The sequence below is a fragment of the Rhamphochromis sp. 'chilingali' genome, assembly GCF_963969265.1.
Source record: "Rhamphochromis sp. 'chilingali' genome assembly, chromosome: 10".
NCBI classification, from domain to species: domain Eukaryota; kingdom Metazoa; phylum Chordata; class Actinopteri; order Cichliformes; family Cichlidae; genus Rhamphochromis; species Rhamphochromis sp. 'chilingali'.
The window spans coordinates 39,936,351-39,959,278 of record NC_137937.1 but is presented as its reverse complement, the minus strand read 5'-3'; the positions used below and the strand labels follow the sequence as shown (position 1 = coordinate 39,959,278).

Genomic DNA, 22,928 nt, shown 5'->3' with positions numbered 1-22,928 from the left:
ATTCTTTATGATCATTATGCCACTATTATTGAATCTTTAAAAGGAACTAGAAAGACTGAGGTGTCATTTCAAGTGGCAAAGACGTGGGCTTTTAAAAGATACGGGGCTCGATTACGAGTTTCTACAATATCAACAGTTGAAACTCTGCTCAAATCGTCAGGGGAAGAGGGTGGAGGGAGGGCCCGTTCGGAGGCCGGCCACACACGGGAACAGAACACAGTACAGAGGGGGGGAAGATCGGGGGTAATGCCGATTGATCTGAGAGATGATAATGAATTTCCGCCCTTACCTACAGTGGTTAAAAACCAGACTGCTAGTAGCAGTAATATACAAAATGTTTCCTATCAGAAAAACCTATCGTTGGGAAAAAGGAAAACTATTGTAGAAGAGCTGAATGAGTTTCAGACTGTGAATGCTCGTGCGCCGGCCACCGCGGGAGCTCTCCCGAAGGGGAGAAATGTAGATGGGGGGAAGACGGGAGAGGGTGGGAGTAGGGTGGAGACAACAGCCAGAATTAGATCAAACGTGGTGGTTGATTTAGATGAAACCGATGACATTCTGCCTGCCTCTTTGTGCTCTCCCCCTGTGCGTCCTAGAAATATTGTGCGCTGTGACTTGCCCTTAACGGCCGCGAACAGGTTGACATCTGAGCCTGCCACCCCTTCAGTTTCCTGCTCCACGTCTCGCGCAGGAGACCGGACGAATGGTCCAGACCCTATAATGAAACAACAAAAGCGAGTAAAAATCCAAACCTCTGCTAAAACAGGTGACAAGGTAGTGGGTGAAATGACGATTGAGGCCCTGCAACAGCAGGAGCCGGCGGGAAACCTGAGCAGTGACTCATTGGACCGCTCTGATCCCCACTATTATAATATTAAGAGTAATTTTCACCTGAATGAGGAGGATAATGAGAGCGAGGGCTCGGTGGCAGAATTTAAAACCGTGCGGCAAATAAAGCAGAGGGAGTCTCATAGCGGGCGCGGGCTTACAGGAAAGGGAGAGCCGGTCGGGGCGGAGGCGGAGACGAGGGGCGCAGAGGGGGGTTACTATACACCTACGTACCATCGGGCGAGACCTAGTAGGAAATTACAGGATTGGAGAATCAAAGTTAATAAACCGGTAGTTTTCTTGGGGGACTCCAATCTAAATAGAATACCCCCCTTTGAGAATGATCAGATTCAGGTGGAGAGCTACCCGGGTGCGAACTTTTACCATTTCTTCAACCTGTTGGAAATGACGCCGGTGTGTGAAAATGCGGAAATGGTGATCTTGTCTGTAGGCATTAATAATAAGGATCAGGACCCTCAGAAGACCTCAATTAAACAACTACGTAAGGTGGTGAATGGGGCGAAAGCCGTGTTTCCGAGTGCGGACATTTTTGTAGCCCACATTCACTTTTCCAGATCACTATCCAAACTCCAACAGTCAAATCTCACTATGATCAATAACTTCATCAGTACACATTATAATTATTTACCGTGTATACCTCAACAATACTTCCATACCACAGCTGATGGCATTCATTGGACGAGTGAGACGGCTAAAAGTATCTTTGACAGCTGGTGTGAAGGCCTGCGACTCAGCGTGGGTCTTACGATGTAGTATTGTGGGCTAATGTATGTGGGGGGAATTTGGGCCTGTTTGGGAGCGCGCTTGCAGCAACACCGGTATGCCACACGGGCAGATCAGCTGCGCTCCACAGTGGCCACTCACTTCAGGGAACGCACAGAGGAGGCCCTGAGCATCGTGAGCCTACAGGCCAACCCGGGCTGGTCGGTCGGTCAGCGGAGTAAGATGGAGAGAGTTTGATGCCAGGATGTTATTGTCATTTTTAAATATTTCTTTTGTGGGTGTAGAATTTTTAGTACATTTGGTATTTCTTTGATATTGTCAATATTAAGTATATGCAGTATATGGTTTGAAATAATCAATTAAGACTCCAATGTCTTTGGGAGGGAGAATCTTTAGAATTATAGGTCAGGCTTTGAAAGTATGGTGAGAAATAAAGAAAGTTCAAAAAGAAAAAATGGTCTGGAAACCTGTTGTTTGTTTTATAACATAAATTCTGTGAACAGATCATAATTATATTTCTAAGCAAAATGTCACAAAAAAAAAAAAAAAAAAAAAAAAAAAAAAAAAAAAAAAAAAAAAAAAAATACAAAGACTACTTGTCAATATTGAGTATGTTTCCCTGATTGCCATAGGTCCCCATGACAGAACTGCATGGAGGTTGTTTTGAACAGAGTGTAACACTAACAGTGTGAGGATTCATTATAATTACTAACTGCATGGAGTGTGATTATTGTTGAAAATGAATAAGAAAATCAAAAACGATAAAAACCTTTTCTCTTGGAGGTCACATCCCCTCCAGGGAGTCATGGGAGAAATATGGCTTTGGGACCTTTTTAGTATTGGTGACAGTGCTGGAACTTTCAATGAGTCTGCCTTATGGCCTGGGGGGAATAAAGACATTGGGGGATGGTTTTATGATTGACAACATATGGAAGAAGGTACAAGACGCACCCAAGAAGAAGAGGAGTATGCTGGAGAGAAGGAGAAGAGCGGAGTAAGTGGAGATGGGATGCTTCAGTAATTCCTAGGACCGTGCACCAAAGTTTGAATTAAAAAACATCTAAGCTATAGTTTCCTAACACCTAACCCTAACCCTAACCCTAACCCTAACCCTACCCTAACCCTAACCCCTAACCCTAACCCCTAACCCTAACCCCCTACCCTAACCTTCCTTCTACCCTCGTAGGAGGAATCAATTCCCCTACCCTAACCCTAACCCGTACTTTGGGGGCTCCTGAACGTCTGAGAGGAGAGCAGGTGTGGTCTGTGCATTGGAGCCCGGCCCCCTTCGGGGACCGGACTCCCAAATTTGTTTTCCCCTAACCCTAACCCCTAACCCCTAACCCCTAACCCAAAAAGCTAAAGAAAAGACAGGACAAAACATTAAGAATAATAAACAGGAAAATAATGAAACGGAAAGCCCAAGAGTGGGAGGAGACAGCACACTATAAAAGCCAAGGGAGGCACACAGAAAACACATACAGACATGTTGGGCCAGCCTGAGGAAGGCCTATATCGGCCGAAACGTCGCGACGGCCCAAATGATCAAAGAAGAACAAAGAATAACGTACGCCAAATAACGGAAAGGATTTAAAGGAAGGGGGTGCCATAAATACAAATAGAGTGAACAAAGGACGGGATGTCAAAAAGGACAGGGGGTGCCATTAAGAGACAAATATAAACAAAGTGTTGAAAGAAAACAAAGAGAAAAACAAGTGTAAACAAAGAGAACAACAGTGGGACAAACAACGATATGAAAGAAAGCAAAGTAAAAAGACAAGTAAGTCACGTAAAAAGAAAAAGAGAGAACCCAAGAAAGGGAAAACGCATAGAGAAAAAAAGCAGTGAAAGACAAAGAGAAATAAAGACAAAAGGAAACACAGACAGAAAGCAAAGTGAAAAGACAAACAAGTCACGTAAAAAGAAAAAGAGAGAACCCAAGAAAGGGAAAACAAATAGAGAAAAAGAAGTGAAAGACAAAGAGAAACAAAGAAAGGACACATAAGTACATTATTAAAACACAAAACAAAATTACAATACTAACCTAATTACGGGTAATTTTTGGAAACGGGATAGGGACATCATTACCGGTCCGTTGGACGATCACAGCCTCTTGGGGCATGCTATGGGGGGCCTTGACGCCCGGGATGGGAGCAGGTATGGACAGTGCATTTGGAGCCCGGCCCCCTTCGGGGACCGGACTCCCAACTTTGATTTCCCCTAACCCACATGACTAATGCCCTATCTCTAGTCCCATCCCCAGCCTAAGCCCTGACCTTAACCCCAACCCCAATGCTGACCCCTTTGTGCAGGTACCCCAATTCCATCCCCAGTTGCGGATGATGATACCCCAAGAAAGGGAAAATAGAAACCCAAGAGAAGGAAAATTATAGATGGGCCACAAAGACAAAGAAATAAAGCCAAAGTAAAGACAAATAGAGGCCAGAAAACAGGGACTGTCAAAGGAAAGTCAATGGAGGGGAGAAGAGTAAGGAGGGACTTTAAGGCAAAAGGAAGGGATGCAGGGATTAGGAGACAAAAGGAAGAAGGCAAAGAAAAGGTAGGAAAGGAGAGAAGGAAAGAAAGGAAGCAAAGGATTAAGTAAAAGTAAGCAGCAAGAAAAAAGAAAAAGGAAAAACCAGAAAAAGAAAAAGAGAAAAACACAAAAAAAGAAAAAAAGCAAAGTGACGTACATCCGGTACTTTCAGCGGCTGCTGGAGGGAGGAGCCACAGCACATATAAAAGGAGGGGCAGAGAAGAGTCTCTTCATTTTAATTTGGCCAGCGACGCATGTGCACAGCCTGAAGAAGGCACAATCCAGCCGAAACGTAGCTACAGCCATGCGTCAGCACTAAAAAGTGTTTTTGTTTGTTGTTTTAGTTTGTTATTTTAGTTTGTTATTTTCGGGGGGGATTTCTTTTGATGTTTTTTCATTTAAATATTGATTTACTGGCCTACAAATTGAATCCTAAAAATTGGAACATCCTAAATTTATAACCTAAACATTGGATAATTTATGGATAAAAGAAGTTTAAAAACCTAAAAATTGGAAATAAAAACGACACAGAGACTAAATTCATTGAGCAAAGACAAATTTTATTAAAAAACAGTTAAAAACCTAAAGAACAGGACAAATAAAACACAAATTTGGCAAAATTAAATATAATTTGGTACTTACCTGAACCTAAAAAAGAAAAGGACGGTACTTACCTCAATTCGGACCTGGGGACTGCCGGATATGGTAGATGGGGTGGCGACAACGTAACGGGTCTCGGGAAGGGTCATGGTGCAGAGCGTGCACCTACTCCTGCCCTCCTCGTGCAGGGAGGAGTTTCAATTTCCCCTAACCTAACCCTAAAATAATAAAAACAAAGAAAGCCAAAGTGCTAAGCTAATGCTAACAATTATATGACAGTGACACATGATAAAGGACAATATGTACATGTGACTAGTCAACTTTATATTGAGTTTCGTTGATGCTAATATGGAAGCTAACATTGCGCTATGGCTAAAGCTAATGATCCAAGATGGCGACTGGATTTCAAAATGGCAGTTCAAGGACACAACAGTGGTTGCCCTGGATATCGACCAAGTGCATGATGGGAACCAGGAAGTCAGACCAGGCAGAGCACATGGAGCACAGGGAGCAGGTGGCAGACAGGTCAGGGAGGAAGCCTCATTTGAAGAACAAGGTGCAGGTAAGTGGAAATACATGATAACAAATATAGGAAACGAATGAAGGAGAAGCATCTATGTGATGATATTAATACTTTAAACTTGCAGAAGCTAAAAGTTAATAATTGTGAGTTAATGAGTGAAATTTTCAAAGTCACGGACATACGTTAGATTTCCATGAACCCAAATAGGGCCTCATTAGCTCTTTAAAATGCGACTGAACCTGACAGGGCCTGATTGGCCCCTTGGAAACTTTAAAAATTAAAGCCCAGATAGGCATTAATTAATTACTGTTATTTTATTTAGTTGATGACACACTCCAAGACGTGATCAACCTTGGGAGGGCCTTCCTTGGAAGAGGATGTCTAGTGATAATGGCCGAAACACCCAATGATTCCAAGGTCCACTACTGATGATGTGTCCTTAAATATTACCTTAAAAAATTAAAATACACAATAATGTCAAATTAATGAGACAATAAAAAGATAATACAATAAAATAAGGATTATAGTGAAAGCCTAGGTGTGGGTGATTTTTGGGGACGGGATTGGGACATCATCACCGGTCCGTTGGACGATCACAGCCTCTTGGGGCATGCTATGGGGGACCTTGACGCCCGGGATGGGGGCAGGTATGGACAGTGCATTGGAGCCCGGCCCCCTTCGGGGACCGGACTCCCAACTTGATTTCCCCTAACCGGATGGCCTCAGGTGATTGGACCGTTGTCCGATATGGGAAAAGGCGGAGGCTTTCCCGTAATCGGGACATCCAGCAGGGTGGGTTTCCTTCGGGAGGGATGGCCCGTGCGTTTCCTGCCTCACAGAGGTGGCAGGCTCAGTCCCCTTCCCCTAGCTCCCCCTAACCTTTCCCCTAATAACCCAAATTGGCTTTATGTCTAACCCTAATTCTGAGTTTGACTTGTTAAAAAAGATAAAATTTTCCCCTAATTAATTTTATAAAGTACAAATATTAAAATATATTAATTTCATGTAAAAGTGTTAAACCAATAACAGTAAATTCATCATTATATTGTCAAAGAATAATTATTAATTTATACACTCAAATATTAGATAAGCATTAACACAAATAAATTTAAATCATTTAATCCAAGTTTTTTTTTTCAATTCATGTAATATAATTTATTGTAGCACAATTACATGAACACATACAAAGTCAAAACCTAATTTTGTAAGAAGACAGGGACATTGAAACAACATTTTAAAAAAAGGGACGGTACAAACAGCATTACAGACCAGAGGGTATAAAAGGAGTGCAAATAGGAGAGAGAGCTCGTTCTGCTTTCGACGGCCAAACGGTGCACATCTCCAGCAGCCAGCCATTGGTTTGAGCGCTTGGGTTTTAGTTGTTTTTATTTTCTTTCGTGCCTCACAGGCCTGAGGAAGACCTCTTAAGGTCGAAACATTGCCTGAGGCACGTTTGATTTTTTTTTTGAACCAGAAGACACGCTCTTTTGTTTTTAGGGATTTTTAAGCCTTTGTGCTCTCTTTTAGTTGTTTAAGCCCTTTTGGGTGTATCCTTTTTGTTTAAAAACAAACCTTATTTAGTTATTTTATTTATTTTTTAGCAGAAATTTAAAAGAAACAGCCGAACAGACGGTTTTTATTTTAAGGGATTTTCAAGCCTTTGGGCTCTCTTTTAGTTGTTTGAGCCCCTTTTGGGTTTCACTTTTAGTTGAAAAAACAATTCATTAATTTTTTTTTTTTGCATTTCATTTAAATTAAAAAAGAAAAAGAATATAAAACGAATATTAAAAACCACCCGTCATGGCTGACGAGTGGCAAGAAGTCTGCTATAGAAGGCGGCGCCAGCGCCTCTTCCTTGACAACCCAGACTGGGATCGGGGGTTCTCCCGTGGGATGGCCCACGCACCTTCCTTCTACCCTCGTAGGAGGAATCAATTCCCCTCCCCCAGTTTAGGTTTCTGTGTTGTTTTCTCCGGTCAGCAGTAAAGCTGCTTTTGAGTTCACGTCTTGCCTCGCCTGAGTCTGCGTCTTGGGTCCTCTCTTGCCTGCACACAGCCATAACATGACACCCACATTGAACTTACCTGCCGCCTTTCTGATCTCACTGATGTTTGTTTACTTCGCCATGACTGCTGAAACTGTGCTTTCTGCCTTCTCTGGCACTGATTGCAGATCAATCCACAAAGCTGGAAGCATCATTGATCAGAATGTGAGAGGCATTTTTAAACGCCTCTGAGGGTCCGAGGTCGGTGAACAAACTGCTCTCCATTATTACTGTTCATCACCCATTTATTTTTCTTTGTATTTCATTGCTGATATATATATATATATATATATATATATATATATATATATATATATATATATATATATATATTTGTTGTACTATCTCATAATTTAAGGCCCTTACCTGTGGCACTTTTATTTTAACTGTGTTGTGTATTTGTAGAGTGTACTATTCATAATCATGTTACTGTAACGTGTTGCCTTGTGGGATCAATGAAGCCTTTAAAAAGACACATGAAGAGTTCACGAACAGTTCATGAAACTGAGCCTCTTAGTTTAAATTTTGTTTTAAAAGTGGTTGGGTGAAGAAATCCATAGCACAATCACATATTAAGGCTATTGGTCATGAAAACAGAATAAATCATCTTACACATTTGAAGGGGGCTGTAGAATTAAAACCTGCTGCTTACGCCAAACATTTATGACAGACAAACAAACAAATACTTAAAGTACTATCCAAAAGTTGATTCTGTGCATCTGAACGTAGCTACGTCCAGATGCACAGAATCAACCTTTGGAGATTTACTTACCTGGATGATTAAGCATGCATGAAGAAGTACTTAAAGTACTGTAAAAAAAAAAATCATCTGATATGGAAAACAAAAGCAAATAAGCTATTACAAGTCAATCGGGTGTTAGAATGAAGAACAACTGTTGTGCAGTCACTTTGATTTTAGGCTTAGCCTCAAATACCTAAAAGCTGCACAGACCAGTGATACTGAAATCAGCTAACTGATGTTCACTGAGACCAACAGACTACAGTTTCTGTACATATCATCTGTTTTGCACAAACGTCGTACTGGGTTCTTCTGTCTGACAGATCACACGATGTCATGGAATCTAAAGTGATGCTGGACAAGACGTTTGATGGTAAAGAGGATTTTAGCATCAATGTATCAGCCAAGCATCATGTGCGTTCATAACTACCATTCAGGGCAACACTCAAATTACTTATTGAGAACAACAGGTGAGTGTGTAGAGGAATTCTTATTGTTTAAATAGTTAGACTATGCCCATAGCTCAGTGATCTTAATGAATTTCACATGGTACAATGATAAATCTAAAAACTGAATGAAGTATTGCGAAAAACAGGCAATCATTTGTATTGCTGTATAACACACAACAGTAAGAAATACATTATTATTTATAATATTAAGGGATATAAGAATAAGAACAGCGGGTCTTGCTTCAGTCAGAAGAGATTACGCAGAGAAAATAAATCTTGAAAAAACTGTGAAGCATTCTTCAGTGTCCATCAAAATATGTCATGTAAAAATGTTGGGTTTTCTCACTGTGAAATTTTTAATTTCACTGTGTTTCACATTTTAAGTGCATTTGTGTCAAACAACTGAGTTAATGATTTAAATACAATTTTTAAGAAACATTTAGTAAAAGAAGTCAATGACATAAGTTAACAGTCCAATGCTTTGTGCAGTATTTCAGTACTGAGAATTCCAGCTAGCTTTTAGCCTAGCTTTACACAAACGTGTCCCAAAACATCGGCTGCATCCTTCGGAGGACCCGGCCTTCGCGGCATACGTGGGCCAAGTCCTTCTAAGACCGAGAAGGCCGGAAGTGCAAGGCTGTGAAATCTGACGGTCCAGCATTCAGATTTGCGTGACCGCTGTGTCTGTGAAGTTTAATAAACTCAGCCGTCTGCTCCTTGGTATCTAAAATATAACAGGACACTGGTGTAAATTCTCGACCGTGTTTAATCAGTTTTCTATTTGACGTTTATTCAGCTGTTTGAAAATCCCGGAGGAATGGTAAATGGCCTGCATTTGTATAGCGCTTTACTCAGTCCCTAAGGACCCCAAAGCGCTTTACACTACATTCAGTCATTCACCCATTCACACACACATTCACACACTGGTAATGGCAAGCTACATTGTAGCCACAGTTACCCTGGGGCGCACTGACAGAGGCGAGGCTGCCGGACACTGGCGCCACCGGGCCCTCTGACCACCACCAGCAGGTGGCAAACATGGGGTTAGTATCTTGCCCAAGGATATTTGGCATGCAGCCAGGAGACAGCCTGGGATCGAACCACCGACCTTCTGATTAGTGGCTGACCTGCTCTGCCACCTGAGCTACAGCCACCCCGGGTGGGAGGAACCCACCCGATGGATTAATAAAGTTTTATTTAATCTAATAATCTAATAACTTTGATCTCAGCCAAACCGATTTACTCCGGAACAAATAAAACACTGAAAAAAGCCAAACAATTACATGTTTAAGTTATCCGAGTGACTTATATATCATGTTTAACCTGAGTAGCGAAAGACAGCGGGGGTCTAAAAACGATGAAGCCGGGAGTCTGCTGCTCTCGCCAGCTCGAGTGACCATTGAACCCCCCGGCTAGCTATCGAGTGGGTGGGTAACAGACGTCTCTGAAAACTTCAGAGTACTTTTGCAAATATGCGATGTCTTGATAAACCAAGAAGGTATTTGAAGTTTACACAGCTACTTTCTCGTCTGAAAATATGTCTAAAGTTTATTTTGTGACCCAGAAAGATTAACAAGAGCAATTTTAAAACTTAGTAGCGGCCGCCATTGTTGGAAACTGGAATTGGCTGAGCCGCGCTATGAATTCTGATATATGGTGGGCCACGAAGGACACACCCGACCCATACTTCAAATTCAGGGAAATGAAGAACGCATTTGTCGGCCGCATTTGAAGGAGTCGACGAATTGGGACAGCCTTTGTTGCCTGGCTGTGACGTAATTGGCCTACAAATGTGGCCTCAGGAGGATGCAGCCGACATTTTGGGGCACAGCTACTGAGAACATTTGGTTTGGTTAGCTAGCTCCATCATGACAGAAAAAAACCCAACACTCGCTTAGATTCCTCTTATGTTCTTTTGACATATTTAATGGACTGGTCTAAAAATGTAATAGCACCTGAAGTGTTCAAACACAGCATCACATAGACGGGTTTCCTGATTTGATCCCGGTTCTACTCTTGAGTACACCAGCTGACACCTTAAAGGCCTATACTGGCAATCAAAATATTTCTCTAAACCTGAACTAAATCTTAAGTCACTACCTATATACTGACAAGGGCTGTAAAGTTAGTGGTTCCGCTTTCAGAATGGGCTCTCTTCTATCTCAGGGCTAGCAGTTCCCTGAAGATTTCACATGCAGGTGAGTCATTTTTTAAGATGATGAAGTTTCTGTTAGAGAGGAATGTGTGGACAAGAGGAGAATCAGGGACCCAGCCTTCAGCTTTTTGGAAGGTTTTTTTTCTCTTCAGATGGAGCTAAGCTAATTGTAGCTAATACACCACTCTCTGTCCAGGAAGCAAATAAACTGACCTGATAACTATTTTCTATTTTCTTTTGACCCTCTAACAGTCAGAGTACTTTAGGATTTATTCTATTTTTTTTATTTAGTTGTATAGTTTGATATCACCTAATGTTTTCAGGAAAATCATATTTATTCTTTAATTGTATAAAATTTTGGAGCATTACTTTGTAAAGGCCCACAGAGCATCCTGTGTAAGGGATCGTGTGTACTGTGATTGCAGTAACATTGTGGGGTCTTGATTTGTTTTTTCTTTTGAATGTGAGAGTGGCTAATATTGATTGTTACTGTATTATGTGATAAAGTGTGACATTATAAAGAACTTGGTGGCCATTGTTCCAGGCGTAGAGCGCTCTGTCTCGAGGGTTGTAGTCAAGCATAGACAGGTGGCTGTATTTGTTGGTCAGAGGGATGTCGATGTACTCATAAGTGGATGAGTTGGTGGAAAAGGCGTAGTATACTTTGGTTCCACCTGAGTACCCATTGGTGACATACAGGGTTCCACAGATCATGAAGGCCTCACCAGCGCTGCGTTTTGGATGGTTGGTGGTCCAGCTGCGGATGATCTGTAGGGTGTTGGGGTTTAGCTGGCTAAGAACAATATTACCAGCATTTTGATTGGTAGCATATACAGCCCACAGCCCACCCTCGTCCACCATGAGGTCAATGTCTGAGTGCCCACCCCAGGAGTAATGGTACATATTGTTGTAACCAGCAAAGTCAAGTTGTCGCGATCTGCTGATGAGCGATGTGCTGAAGTCAAATTTAATGATTGTGTGACTCTGAAACTTGTTGAAGTAAAGAGATCCATTATAAACCACCTGCCCAGTACCAGACCAGGGATGAGGAAGTCGGTGAGAGGTGAAATTGTCTGTCATCATGAAGTCAGACATGGACTGGTACTCCCTAACAAAGCGATTGTTATGGTACCCATCCATGTACCATACCTGTAAGGAAAAAGAACAAATATTAAAAATAAAAACAATCATAATTATTTGTATTGTTAACTTGAATCCTTTATGTTCCACAGACATGCAATGTATGCATAGCAAAACATCGTAAAATGACCACTGCAGCCGAGATATCCTTATCCAGTTACTTCTAATTCGTGTTCATATAGTGACACGAAAAACTCTCTAAGCTAAAAAAGAGCCAGTGTTGGAAAGTAACAGAATACATGTACCACCGTTACCTATTTAAAATACAAAATATGAGTAACTGTATTCCGTTACAGTTACCGTTTAAAAATGTGGTATTCAGAATACAGTTACTTTGCTGAAATAAATGGATTACACGGCGGTCTTTTCCTATTTCATATGTTAGGCTGTCACCTCTCTATTTTTGGTGATTCCACGCCGGTGGAAACCCAAACAAAACACGCATTAAGAGGGTCTAATGCCTGTGTCTCAGTCTCGTGGCCCATGTCACCTCTACTTGTGGCCGCATAATGACGTGAAGAAATATTTTTAAAAATTATTATTCAAAAGAATGACTTAATAAGAAGGCAATAGGCAGAGTGTTACAGGCATAGCTGTAAAGAATGTAGTCTCATGGGCAGTGTAGCCTAGTTGTAAGTAAGCTATTAAGACTCGACTGTACACTGTGTTCGTGAAAAAATAAGTTCCGTTGGAGCAGCCTTTCAATGCCTCTCTCTGTCTCTCGCTAGCAAAGTTGACCTAGACAACAAAGTAAAGCTAGTTTTCAGCTACGAGCCCGACACGAACCCGACGTATTAGCCAGAGGTCCCTTTACTACGGTTCGGAGCCGCGGACCTGTTTTATATATGCGCCGAATAGTTTTCTATACGAGATCGCTGCAAAAATTGCAGCCTTACCTAATGTCTACCCTACTGTTACTCATTTATATTAAGATTTAAACATCTAGTTGGTATTGGTATGGCGAGTAACCTTCAGTAATAGTAATAAATCACACAGCAATAGTACATTCATGTAGTTGTAAAAAACATCATAATATATTAAGTAATCCAAAGTATTCCATTACGTTACTCTTATTGAGTTACGTTACAAAATACATTTTGGGGGATCTAATCTGTAATCTGTAGTGGAATACATTTTAAAAGTAACCTTCCCAACACTGAAGAGAGCCAGTATGATATGCTCATAAATTTGATTTACTGTTACATATTAAGACTTACTCTGTTGTCTCCAGCTGGAGCAAGTGGGTCAGTCATCCATGATCCAAATCTAGATCCAGATGTCTTTATGGTGATTGGCTCGGAGATTCCTGTGAGCTTCCCACAAGCTAAAAAACAAACAGAGGCACATGTGGACAAAATAACATGAAAATTTGCAGAAACTGCAGGAGATATTATGAGTTTAATGTACACAGCTTTGTGTGGTCACACCCAGCCCTCTGAAAACTTTAGTCCACAAAGGCAAGTTCAGATATTTTCTTGATTCAGAAAAGATAGTATGAGCTTCAGATTTTATTTTCCTCTACCCACCTAGCCTCTGCATGCAAGCCTTCAGTCGGTCCTCCAGGCTTATCACCCGGCTGTGGAGCTCCTGGTAGTCCAGACCTCCGAGCTGTTCCTGCAATGATCCCAGCAGCTCCGTCACATTCGCTGCCTCTTCTTTAAACTGGCGGACCAACAGTGCATCTGCTTTGTAGGACTCCAGAACTGGGATGAGAGGCCTTAACTCCTCCATCTTTGCTTTGATGGACTGACAAACAGCAGACATTCAGAAAAAAAAAAACTTTAGATCAGATGTTTTCAAATGTCCTTTTAAATCTCACATATGTTCAACATATTGTAAAGACCTAATTGCATCAAATTATCCTAATACAGCACTTTACTCTCTGACTGCCGGTTTACTTGTGGTTACTAGGGCAGAATTAAGAGCAGAATGGGAGGCAGAGCCTTCAGCTTTCTGGCCCCTTTTCTGTGGAACCAGCTCCCAGTTTGTCTTTGGTAAATGGTAAATGGCCTGTATTTGTATAGCGCTTTACTAGTCCCTAAGGACTCCAAAGCACTTTACACATTCAGTCATTCACCCATTCACACACACATTCACATACTGGTGATGGCAGCTACATTGTAGCCACAGCTGCCCTGGGGCGCACTGACAGAGGCGAGGCTGCCGGACACTGGCACCACTGGGCCCTCTTTGGAAGACAGACATCCTCTCTACTTTTAACCCTCATATTCTCCTCAAATATTACTAACATGTTTTACCGTTGGGGTCAACCCCATGGGATATTTGCCTCCAGAAAATGGTTACATAAAATTGTTGACCAAGTGTTTGTGTCAGCCACTTTGTTTATTTATTTAATACACAAATAGCCCCTTGATAATGAAACTCTAGTGCCACCATCAGGCCAAACTTTTAATTTAGAATAAATGTATCTTGAAAGGTTTGCATGAAATATTTTCAAAATTACTGACAACATTCATGGCCAGAAGCTGATGAACCCATTCATGTCATCATGTCATCACCAAAACCCCTGACATGACTTTTTCTCTAGCACCGCCACCAAGTCACACTTTAAATTTTAGACTTATAGATCTTTCATCCATTTGGGTTTTTTTTAAAATAATTTTGGATGCACATCCATGACCCTCAGAATGAATCCTGTTGATTTCGGTGACCCTAGACCAGGGGTCACCAACCTTTAACATCCAAAGAGCCATTTGGACCCGGTTTCCACGCAAAAGACAACAGAGGGAGCCACAAATACTTTTTGACATCTAAAATGAAGATAACAGTGTATATATTGTTTTTTACCTTTATGCTTTTTGTGAACAACTAAGGTGTGTTGCTTATCAAAATCTGTGAAGGGCTACAGAGAAAATTACATTTTATTTATGTAATTAACACATTTTGAACACTTAAAGGAAAGACACCCAGCTGAACTAAAATGATCCACGTAGCAAACAAAAACTGTTGTGAGACGCCACCCTTATATCTCCTTTGGGCTTTTGGAGCCTTGACCTGGTTTTTAAAAAATAATTGGAAAAAAGCACTATGCTGCTAAAAAAAGAAAGATAGACATTTGCAAAATTCTGCCTAAATATGTATTTTACCTGAAAAGACCTGGCGTGGTCTGCAGCGCCGCTGCAGGGGAGGCGGACACACCTGAGCAGCACCCGCAGTCACGCCTCGCCACCTTAACGTCTGTGCTATCTGTGGTGTTGTGTTGGTATGTGTCGGGCTGTGAGCTGAAAAGCTACAGCCAGCCGGCTGTATGCGTACTGGAACCGTGTGTGAAAAGTGGTCAATAAAGATATGCTGAAAAGCATGTTCATGGAAACATCGTCGGGTCTGCCGTGATATGTTTACAATGGGACTTCTGCTCCTGAACCTCTGCGCACAGCGTCTGCAAATTGGGGCTGTACAAAGTCACTTTCATCTTTACGCAGGACTGTAAGCTGTCATCTGTGAGGCGTGAGCGGTGTTTGTTTTTAACATAGTTCACAGTGGAGAATAGCTGCTGACATAATGTGGATCCAAAGATCCATAATTGGCTTACCTGGGGTTGAAAGTCTCAATAAATGCATGGCGTTTCGGCGGGTACACCGCCTTCTGCGAGTGTGACACTTATTTTGAGTGATGAAAAAAATAATAGAATATAATTTTATTTTTATATTTCAATATCATGATAATCTTCCAGTTTAGAACTACAAGTTTAAAAAAGAACTAACATAAATAAAATACACTTCAGCTAAATACTTCTAATTTATTTTCCCAAACCACGCGGAGCTGCACTATAACGACTAAAGAGCCGCAGGTTGGTGCCATGACATCGCTTTGGTTTGTGTGGATGTGTGTGTGGTGGAGGTGTGTCACTCGGCGACACACCCGCTGGGGGTCAAACTCTGGTAATTGGTGATTCTGTTCTCAGACATGTGAAGCTAGAGACACCGGCAACTATAGTCAATTGTCTTCCAGGGGCCAGAGCAGGCGACATTGAGGGAAATTTAAAACTGCTGGCTAAGGGTAAACATAAATTCAGTAAAATCATAATTCACGTTGGCAGTAATGACACCCGGTTACGCCAATCGGAGGTCCCTAAAATCAATATTGAATCGGTGTGTAACTTTGCCAAAACAGTGTGGGACTCTGTAGTTTTCTCTGGTCCCCTCCCCAATCAGACCAGGAGAGACATGTTCTCCTTAAATTGCTGGCTGTCTGAGTGGTGTCCCAGAAACGATGTGGGCTTCATAGATAATTGGCAAACCTTCTGGAGGAAACCTGGTCTTGTTAGGAGAGACGGCATCCATCCCACTTTGGATGAAGCAGCTCTCATTTCTAGAAATATGGACAAATGTATTAAACCCCCCAAAATATGACTATCCAGAGTTGGGACCAGAAAGCAGAGTTGCAGTCTTACACGCCTCTCTGCAGCTTCTCTCCTGCTGCTAACCCCCCAAAAACCATCTCCATAGAGACTGTGTCAGCTCCCAAACGGACAGAAAACAAACTAAAAACCAGCAACAAACAACTTAAACATAAAAAAATCACAAAGAAAGAACAATACAGTATCCACATCTGAACCAAAGAGTAAAACAGTGAAATGTGGATTATTAAATATTAGGTCTCTCTCCTCCAAGTCTCTATTACTACATGACTTAATAATTGATCAACAAATCGATTTACTCTGCCTTACAGAAACCTGGTTGCAGCAGGATGATTATGTTAGTTTAAATGAATCAACACCCCCGAGTCATTCTAACTACCAGAAACCTCGAAGCACAGGCCGAGGGGGAGGTGTGGCAGCAATTTTTCACACCAGCCTATTAATCAACCAAAGACCCAGACAGACGTTTAATTCATTTGAAAGCCTGATGCTTAGCCTTGTCCACCCCAGTAGTGATGTCTCGGTCGAGAACGAAACGGCTCTTAGAGCTGGATCTTTGAAGTGAACGATGTGAGTTTGTTTGTTTTTTTCTCACCCTCTGTCTCACACTTTTTTCCACTTCACTCCACACGCGAGCCTTGTGCTGGAAAGAGGGGCGGTAGTTACACTCAGTAGCACAGGAACAGAGCGGGAGGGAGAGAGAGAGAAAGAGAGCCATGGACAACAACGTCACATTAGAAAGGTATAGTAATCATCCACAACTATTTTCAGTTGCAGATGATAAAGGATTCAGAAAGTTTATTCATGCAGGTCCATATGACAGAGAATGTGCATCTTCTTTTTGTTTTCACATTTTAATTGTGTTGTGGTTGGCAGTGTTCTGTGTTGTTTCACTTTAAATTTATATTATATATATATATATCTTTCTACGTAGCACTTTTAATTCTTATTCTTACTTTTATTTTTTCATGTCTACTTAATCACAATTTATGACAGTATGTTTGCACTGAAGCACCGCAGCAATTTCCTAATGTTGTAAACCTGCTCAACATTTGGCAAATAAAACCCTTTCTTCTGATTTGTTTAAAAGGAAAAAGCTGAAAATTTAAGTAGTTAAAAGTTGAAATGTAAATAGTTGTTTTTTGTATTATAAGATTTATTTATTACATTTTATGTGGAGTGAATAAATAAAAGTATATATACGGTGGCCCCCTAGAGACAAAACATGTACAAACTCAGAAATACGTACAAACTCCAAAACACGTACAAAACACAACAGAAGTGCTCCAGAATGCTAGGCGCAGTGTTGAGCTTTTGTTACCTAGTGGCTACACAAGCCAGGAAGTACCAATGACCGGATTTGGTGTGTGGTAGTAACAGGTAAATGAACATTTCTTTTTAATTATTTGAATATATATGAGTGCTTGTGTATAAATACACAAACAATACACATATGCTTTCAATTGTGTAATTTAAGTGATCTAGTAGCTCTGTTTTGGAAGTTCAGTTAATGCTAGAAATGTGTTTTGGAGTTTGTGCGTGCTTTGTCTCTAGGGGCCACCATATATATTTATATGTAATCATATAAATAAATCCACGTTTTTTTTTACATTAGTAATTTCTTTTGTGAATAATTTTATGTTGTTGTTGATAATTAATTAATTAAAGCAACAAAACAACCGGAAGAGCCGGTTGGCAGCCGAAAGAGCCGGCTGTTTTTAGTGCCCTAAGCCGAAAGAGCCGGTTCTCCAAAAAGAGCCAGAAATCCAATCACTACACCCCGGCTGTGAAACTCAGAAACCAGTCTTACTTGTTATTATCTATTGTCCACCTGGGCCTTACACAGAGTTTCTGTCTGATTTCTCAGAATTTTTATCTGATTTAGTTCTCAGCTCAGATAAAATAATTATTGTGGGTGATTTTAACATCCATGTAAATGAGCCTTAACATGGCATTTAATCTGTTATTAGACTCAATTGGCTTCTCTCAAAATGTAAAAGAACCCACCACTTTAATCACACTCTAGATCTTGTTTTAACATATGGCATAGAAACTGAACATTTAGCAGTATTTCCAGTGTTTGTTTAATATGTGCATTGAAGGACATGTCCTGGTCAAAAATTACTCCAAGGTTCCTCACAGCGTTACTGGAGGCCAAGGTAATGCCATCCAGAGTAAGAATCTGCTTAGATACCATATTTCTAAGATTTTCAGGGCCGAGTACAATAACCTCAGTTTGATCTGAATTAAAAAGTAGAAAGTAGCGGTCATCCAGGTCTTTAAGACATTCCTGCAGTTTATGGTAAATGGCCTGTATTTATATAGCGCTTTACTAGTCCCTAAGGACCGCAAAGCGCTTTACATATCCAGTCATCCACCCATTCACACACACATTCACACACTGGTGATGGCAAGCTACATTGTAGCCACAGCCACCCTGGGGCGCACTGACAGAGGCGAGGCTGCCGGACACTGGCGCCACCGGGCCCTCTGACCACCACCAGTAGGCAGCGGGTGAAGTGTCTTGCCCAAGGACACAATGACCGAGACTGTTGGAGCCGGGGCTCGAACCGGCAACCTTCCGATTACAAGGCGAACTCCCAACTCTTGAGCCACGATCGCCCCATTTAACTCATTGGTGTGTGTTATCTGGCTTCATGGACAGATAGAGCTGGGTGTCATCAGCATAGCAGTGTAAATGTATGCTATGTCTTCCAATGATGCTGCCTAAGGGAAGGATGTATAATGTAAATAGAATTGGTCCTAGCACCGAACCCTGTGGAACACCATAATTGACCTTAGTGTGTGAAGAGGACTCTCCATTTACATGCAAAAATTGGAGTCTATTAGATAGATATGATACAAACCACTGCAATGCAGTTCTCTATCTCAGTAAATTATGTTCAGTTCCTTCAAGTGATCTCTTCTTTTTGAAATGCTTCATTGCTCTTTATTGAGAGAGAGAGAGAGAGAGAGAGAGAGAGACCACAAAGTTGTTGATGGATTGTTCAGTTTCATGATGTGGGCAAAGTACCTTGTACTGTCTGGCAATGTTGCTCTCATGTCCATCTTCCACCTGTTTGAATTTGTTTTCCAGACCTTTCAGCTGAACTTCCATCTTCTCCACAAATTGTAGATCTCTCTGAGACCGCTGATCTAGCGCTTCAATGGATTGACTCATATTCTGCACCTGGACAGGACAGTATCATTGATAAACACTAAGGTACCTGTCATTTCCTTTTTTTAATTTGAATATGACATTATGGTCAGACAAGCCAGTCAAAAAGTTATATGTTTTTGTCATTCTATCCGGTTTGTTAGAAAACACCTGGTCTTATGAGTTATAGAGGGATTTGTTACTCTAGTGGGATCACTGATCATTTGTGTTAGACCAAAAGTATCTGTAATTTCAGTTTCTTTCTATCACTTTTGTTATCGCAGTTTTTTAAGTCTCCCATTAGAATAACTTCATTGTTGAAGTCACAACAGAAGTGCCTTGAATTGGTCATATACACACACATATTTAAAACATATTCTCCGCTCGCCCATACAACTGGTCTTTATCCTTCAAGCTCGAGTCCTCTGACAGAGGCCTGGGAGCTTGAGGGTCCTGCGCAGTATCTTAGCTGTCCCTAGGACTCTACTCTTCTGAACAGAGATGTTGGGTGTTGTTCCTGGGATCTGCTGGAGCCATATGCCAAGCTTGGGGGTCACTGCACTGAAAGCCACCACTGTTGTTCTGCATAGGCCTGAAACTCCTCAATGAGATCATTGAGACTCGCTACAGATACCAACTACGGAATGGAACAATCATCAGCTGCATCCTCTACATGGATGACATGAAGCTGTAGGCCAAGAGGGAAGGAGACATCGATTCACTGATCAACACCACCAGGATATCCAGCAAAGGCATCGTAATGTCATTTGGATTGGAAAAGTGTAGTCAGCTGGTAACAAAGAGATGAAAGGGAGTCGGAACTGAGAGGCTCACACTACCAGAAGGCAAAATTACAGAGATTAAGGACAGTTACAAGTACCTTGGAATCCCACAGGCAAATGGGAACCATGACGAAGCCGCTAGGAAAGCTGCAACTACCAAGTACCTGCAGAGAGTAAGGTAAGTCCTGAGGACTCAGGTTAATGGTAAGAAGAAGATCTGGGATATTAACACCTACACCCTGCCTGTGATCAGATAGCCTGCTGGGATAATAGGCTGGCCAAAGGAGGCAATAGAAGCCACTGACATCAAGACCAGAAAGCCCCTGACCATGCATGTAAGGTTTCAACCAGAACCCAACACCCTGAGACTGTATGCTAAGTGGAAGAAAGGAGGCCGGTGTCTAGTGAGTGTCAGTACCACAGTCGAGGATCAAACCTCAGGAAGATGTCCCCAACCAACCAGGTGCTCAGTGAATACCTCAGGCAGCAGAAACCCAAGAAGGAAGAAGAGAAAGTCATCATGGAAGGACAGGCCCTTGAGAATTATATTCAGCATTTTCCAATTATAATATTTTTAGCTTTTTCAGTCAGCTGTGGGAGCTGTTTGGTTTGAAGGTATTGGAAGCAGATCACCTACTTCTGCAGCAGTGCTAACAGTACTAACAGAAGTTGTTGTTTTTTTTGTTTTTTTACTTTAAGTCTATGTACAACAATGACTTTTGAACAGCAAACCAAATCCCTCATGGTGACCTTATTCCTCGTCATCTGGAATGAAAGGAATGGATGGATGGATGCAGACTGCATTTCGTTGCCTGTACTTGTGACATGTGTAATGACAATAAAGTTGAATTCTATTCTATTCTATTCCAAGCTTCTCATCCATTCAGAAGCATCCGGCCAACGTAAGTGACCAAGAAGTGCATCAGGGTCATGCCAGCAGTGCCAAAGGATCCAGAACCACATGACACCGATGATAAGCTCTGACTCAAACTTCTGGTTCTCCGTCAGCTGAAGGTATTGTCTTGCCTTTCTGCTCATTATTCTCATGGGTCCATGCTGTAGCAGGTCAGAAGGGCCCCTAGCGCCCTCCCAAATGAAGACGTGGCTGCATTTCTGTCAAAATCTAGCGTCTCTGCGACTGTGTAAAAATCTAGACCAGGTGCTACTCCGCTGACCGCTGTCGCCAAAGTGCTTGCTCATAGGGGGTCATATGATTGTTGCCTTTTTCTCTGTATGTATTATTGTACGGTCTACCTTACAATATAAAGTATCTTGAGGCCACTGCTGTTGTGATTACCTTTTCTAGCAGTTGTCGTAGTTGCTTGGTTCGAGCATCTCTGGAACAGACAGTCTGCTGAGGAGCCACCACTGTACAAACACATCGACCCTCTGAGTCCTGAGCTGAACTGTAGACCTGCCAGCCCTCCTCAGGGGTTGAGGGACCCACCTAAATGAGGGTACGATGAAAATTAGGACATTATTAAAACAACAGAAATATGATGTGTTCTTCACAAGGATCAGTGTGTCTAAAAAAGAAATCCATTGCTAAAGTACCAAAAACCTTCAATAGCCATACTGTCCAGCAGAAGATCCACTTTTATTATAATTTTTACTGTTAACAGTCTTTGTATTTCAGCTGTAAAGCTATTCTGTCTATGTCACTCTCACACTGAAGCTAATCTGCTGCTATCCATCGGATAATCCGGATTATTAGCAGACTTATTATTAACTGATGTGAGAAATGTGATTACATATTAAATACATTCAGAACACTTCCATCTGGCTTCATTTGTTCCCATTTTATCAACCTGTGCTGCTGAGCAAGGCAATGATACGGCTTTATCCGCTGAAATTAATTATCGGGCTGAAAACCACGTGACCTGGATTAATTATTAATAACTGAAAAATGCTTGCATAAAGGGAAGGTAGCTAAAAACCATTAACCCAGAATTATCTCAAAGAAAGCAGATTTACATTCTGACTTAAAGATGATCAGAGATTTGGTCTCTGATGCAGATCAAGATCGATTGACACCACCATTTTCTCACCAACATGGAAGTGTGTCAGAAAAAAGGTTTTACAGCCTGTGACTGAAATTCACCAGAAAGCACCAAAACAGATCGGAATACATGATACCATGAGGGAGTCCTCACTCGGCAGAATATAAATAGAAGCAGGGTCGTGTTACCAGAGTGAAGTGTGATCCGAGCAGCAACAGCAGCAGGTAAGCACTCAGCAGATTCTCTTCAGACTCCATCTCCTTCTCCTCAAAGGCTAGACACATCTACGTTAGCCTGTTTCTTATGGATTCAGCTGGTTATGAAGCTGCTGATTAACTGGGTTATTTGTTCATCTGCTACCTGACGCTCCCTCTGCTGCTCTCAGCTCCTCCTACTGCCTCCTCCTTCCTCTTCTTCTCTGATGCGACGCCAGAAATCAGCCAAGTGGAAATAAAACCGCTCTGCTGAGTGTGTGTGTGTGTGTGTGTGTGTGTGTGTGTGTGTGAGAGAGAGAGAGAAAGAAAGAAAGAGATGATGATGTCACAGCCTGCCTGATGAACAGATCGGTGGAACAGCAGCAGAAGGAGGAGGAGCTGTCCATGCTGCTGAGTGTGTGTGTGTGTTCCTGCAGGAAGACATTTGGTCTCAGAAAATGTCATCTTTTTCTGAAATGTTGTATTTCATATAAATATTTTAGATTTGAAGAATTAAAACTAATCTTGATGGGGTTCAAGATATTATAGAGAGTTTTCTGTTCATGCATGAACTCACCTGTAAGGTTCATGAGATTAAAATTATCATGTGGTTACGTCCGATCCAAAAGACTAAATGAAATAATAAAATATGTTAC

General features: G+C 41.6%; 1 protein-coding gene across 1 annotated transcript; it reads right to left on the bottom strand.

Moving 5' to 3' along the window:
* Positions 1–8,554: 8,554 nt before the first annotated feature.
* LOC308404285 (noelin-like) lies at positions 8,555–22,439 on the bottom strand. Its single transcript, XM_080894272.1, has 6 exons — positions 22,267–22,439; positions 21,376–21,525; positions 19,174–19,329; positions 13,285–13,504; positions 12,976–13,082; positions 8,555–11,767 (listed from the first exon to the last, which is right to left on the bottom strand). The coding sequence occupies exons 1-6, from the start codon at positions 22,360–22,362 to the stop codon at positions 11,105–11,107; spliced, it is 1,392 nt and encodes a 463-aa protein (XP_080750398.1). The 5' UTR covers positions 22,363–22,439; the 3' UTR covers positions 8,555–11,104.
* Positions 22,440–22,928: the final 489 nt, after the last annotated feature.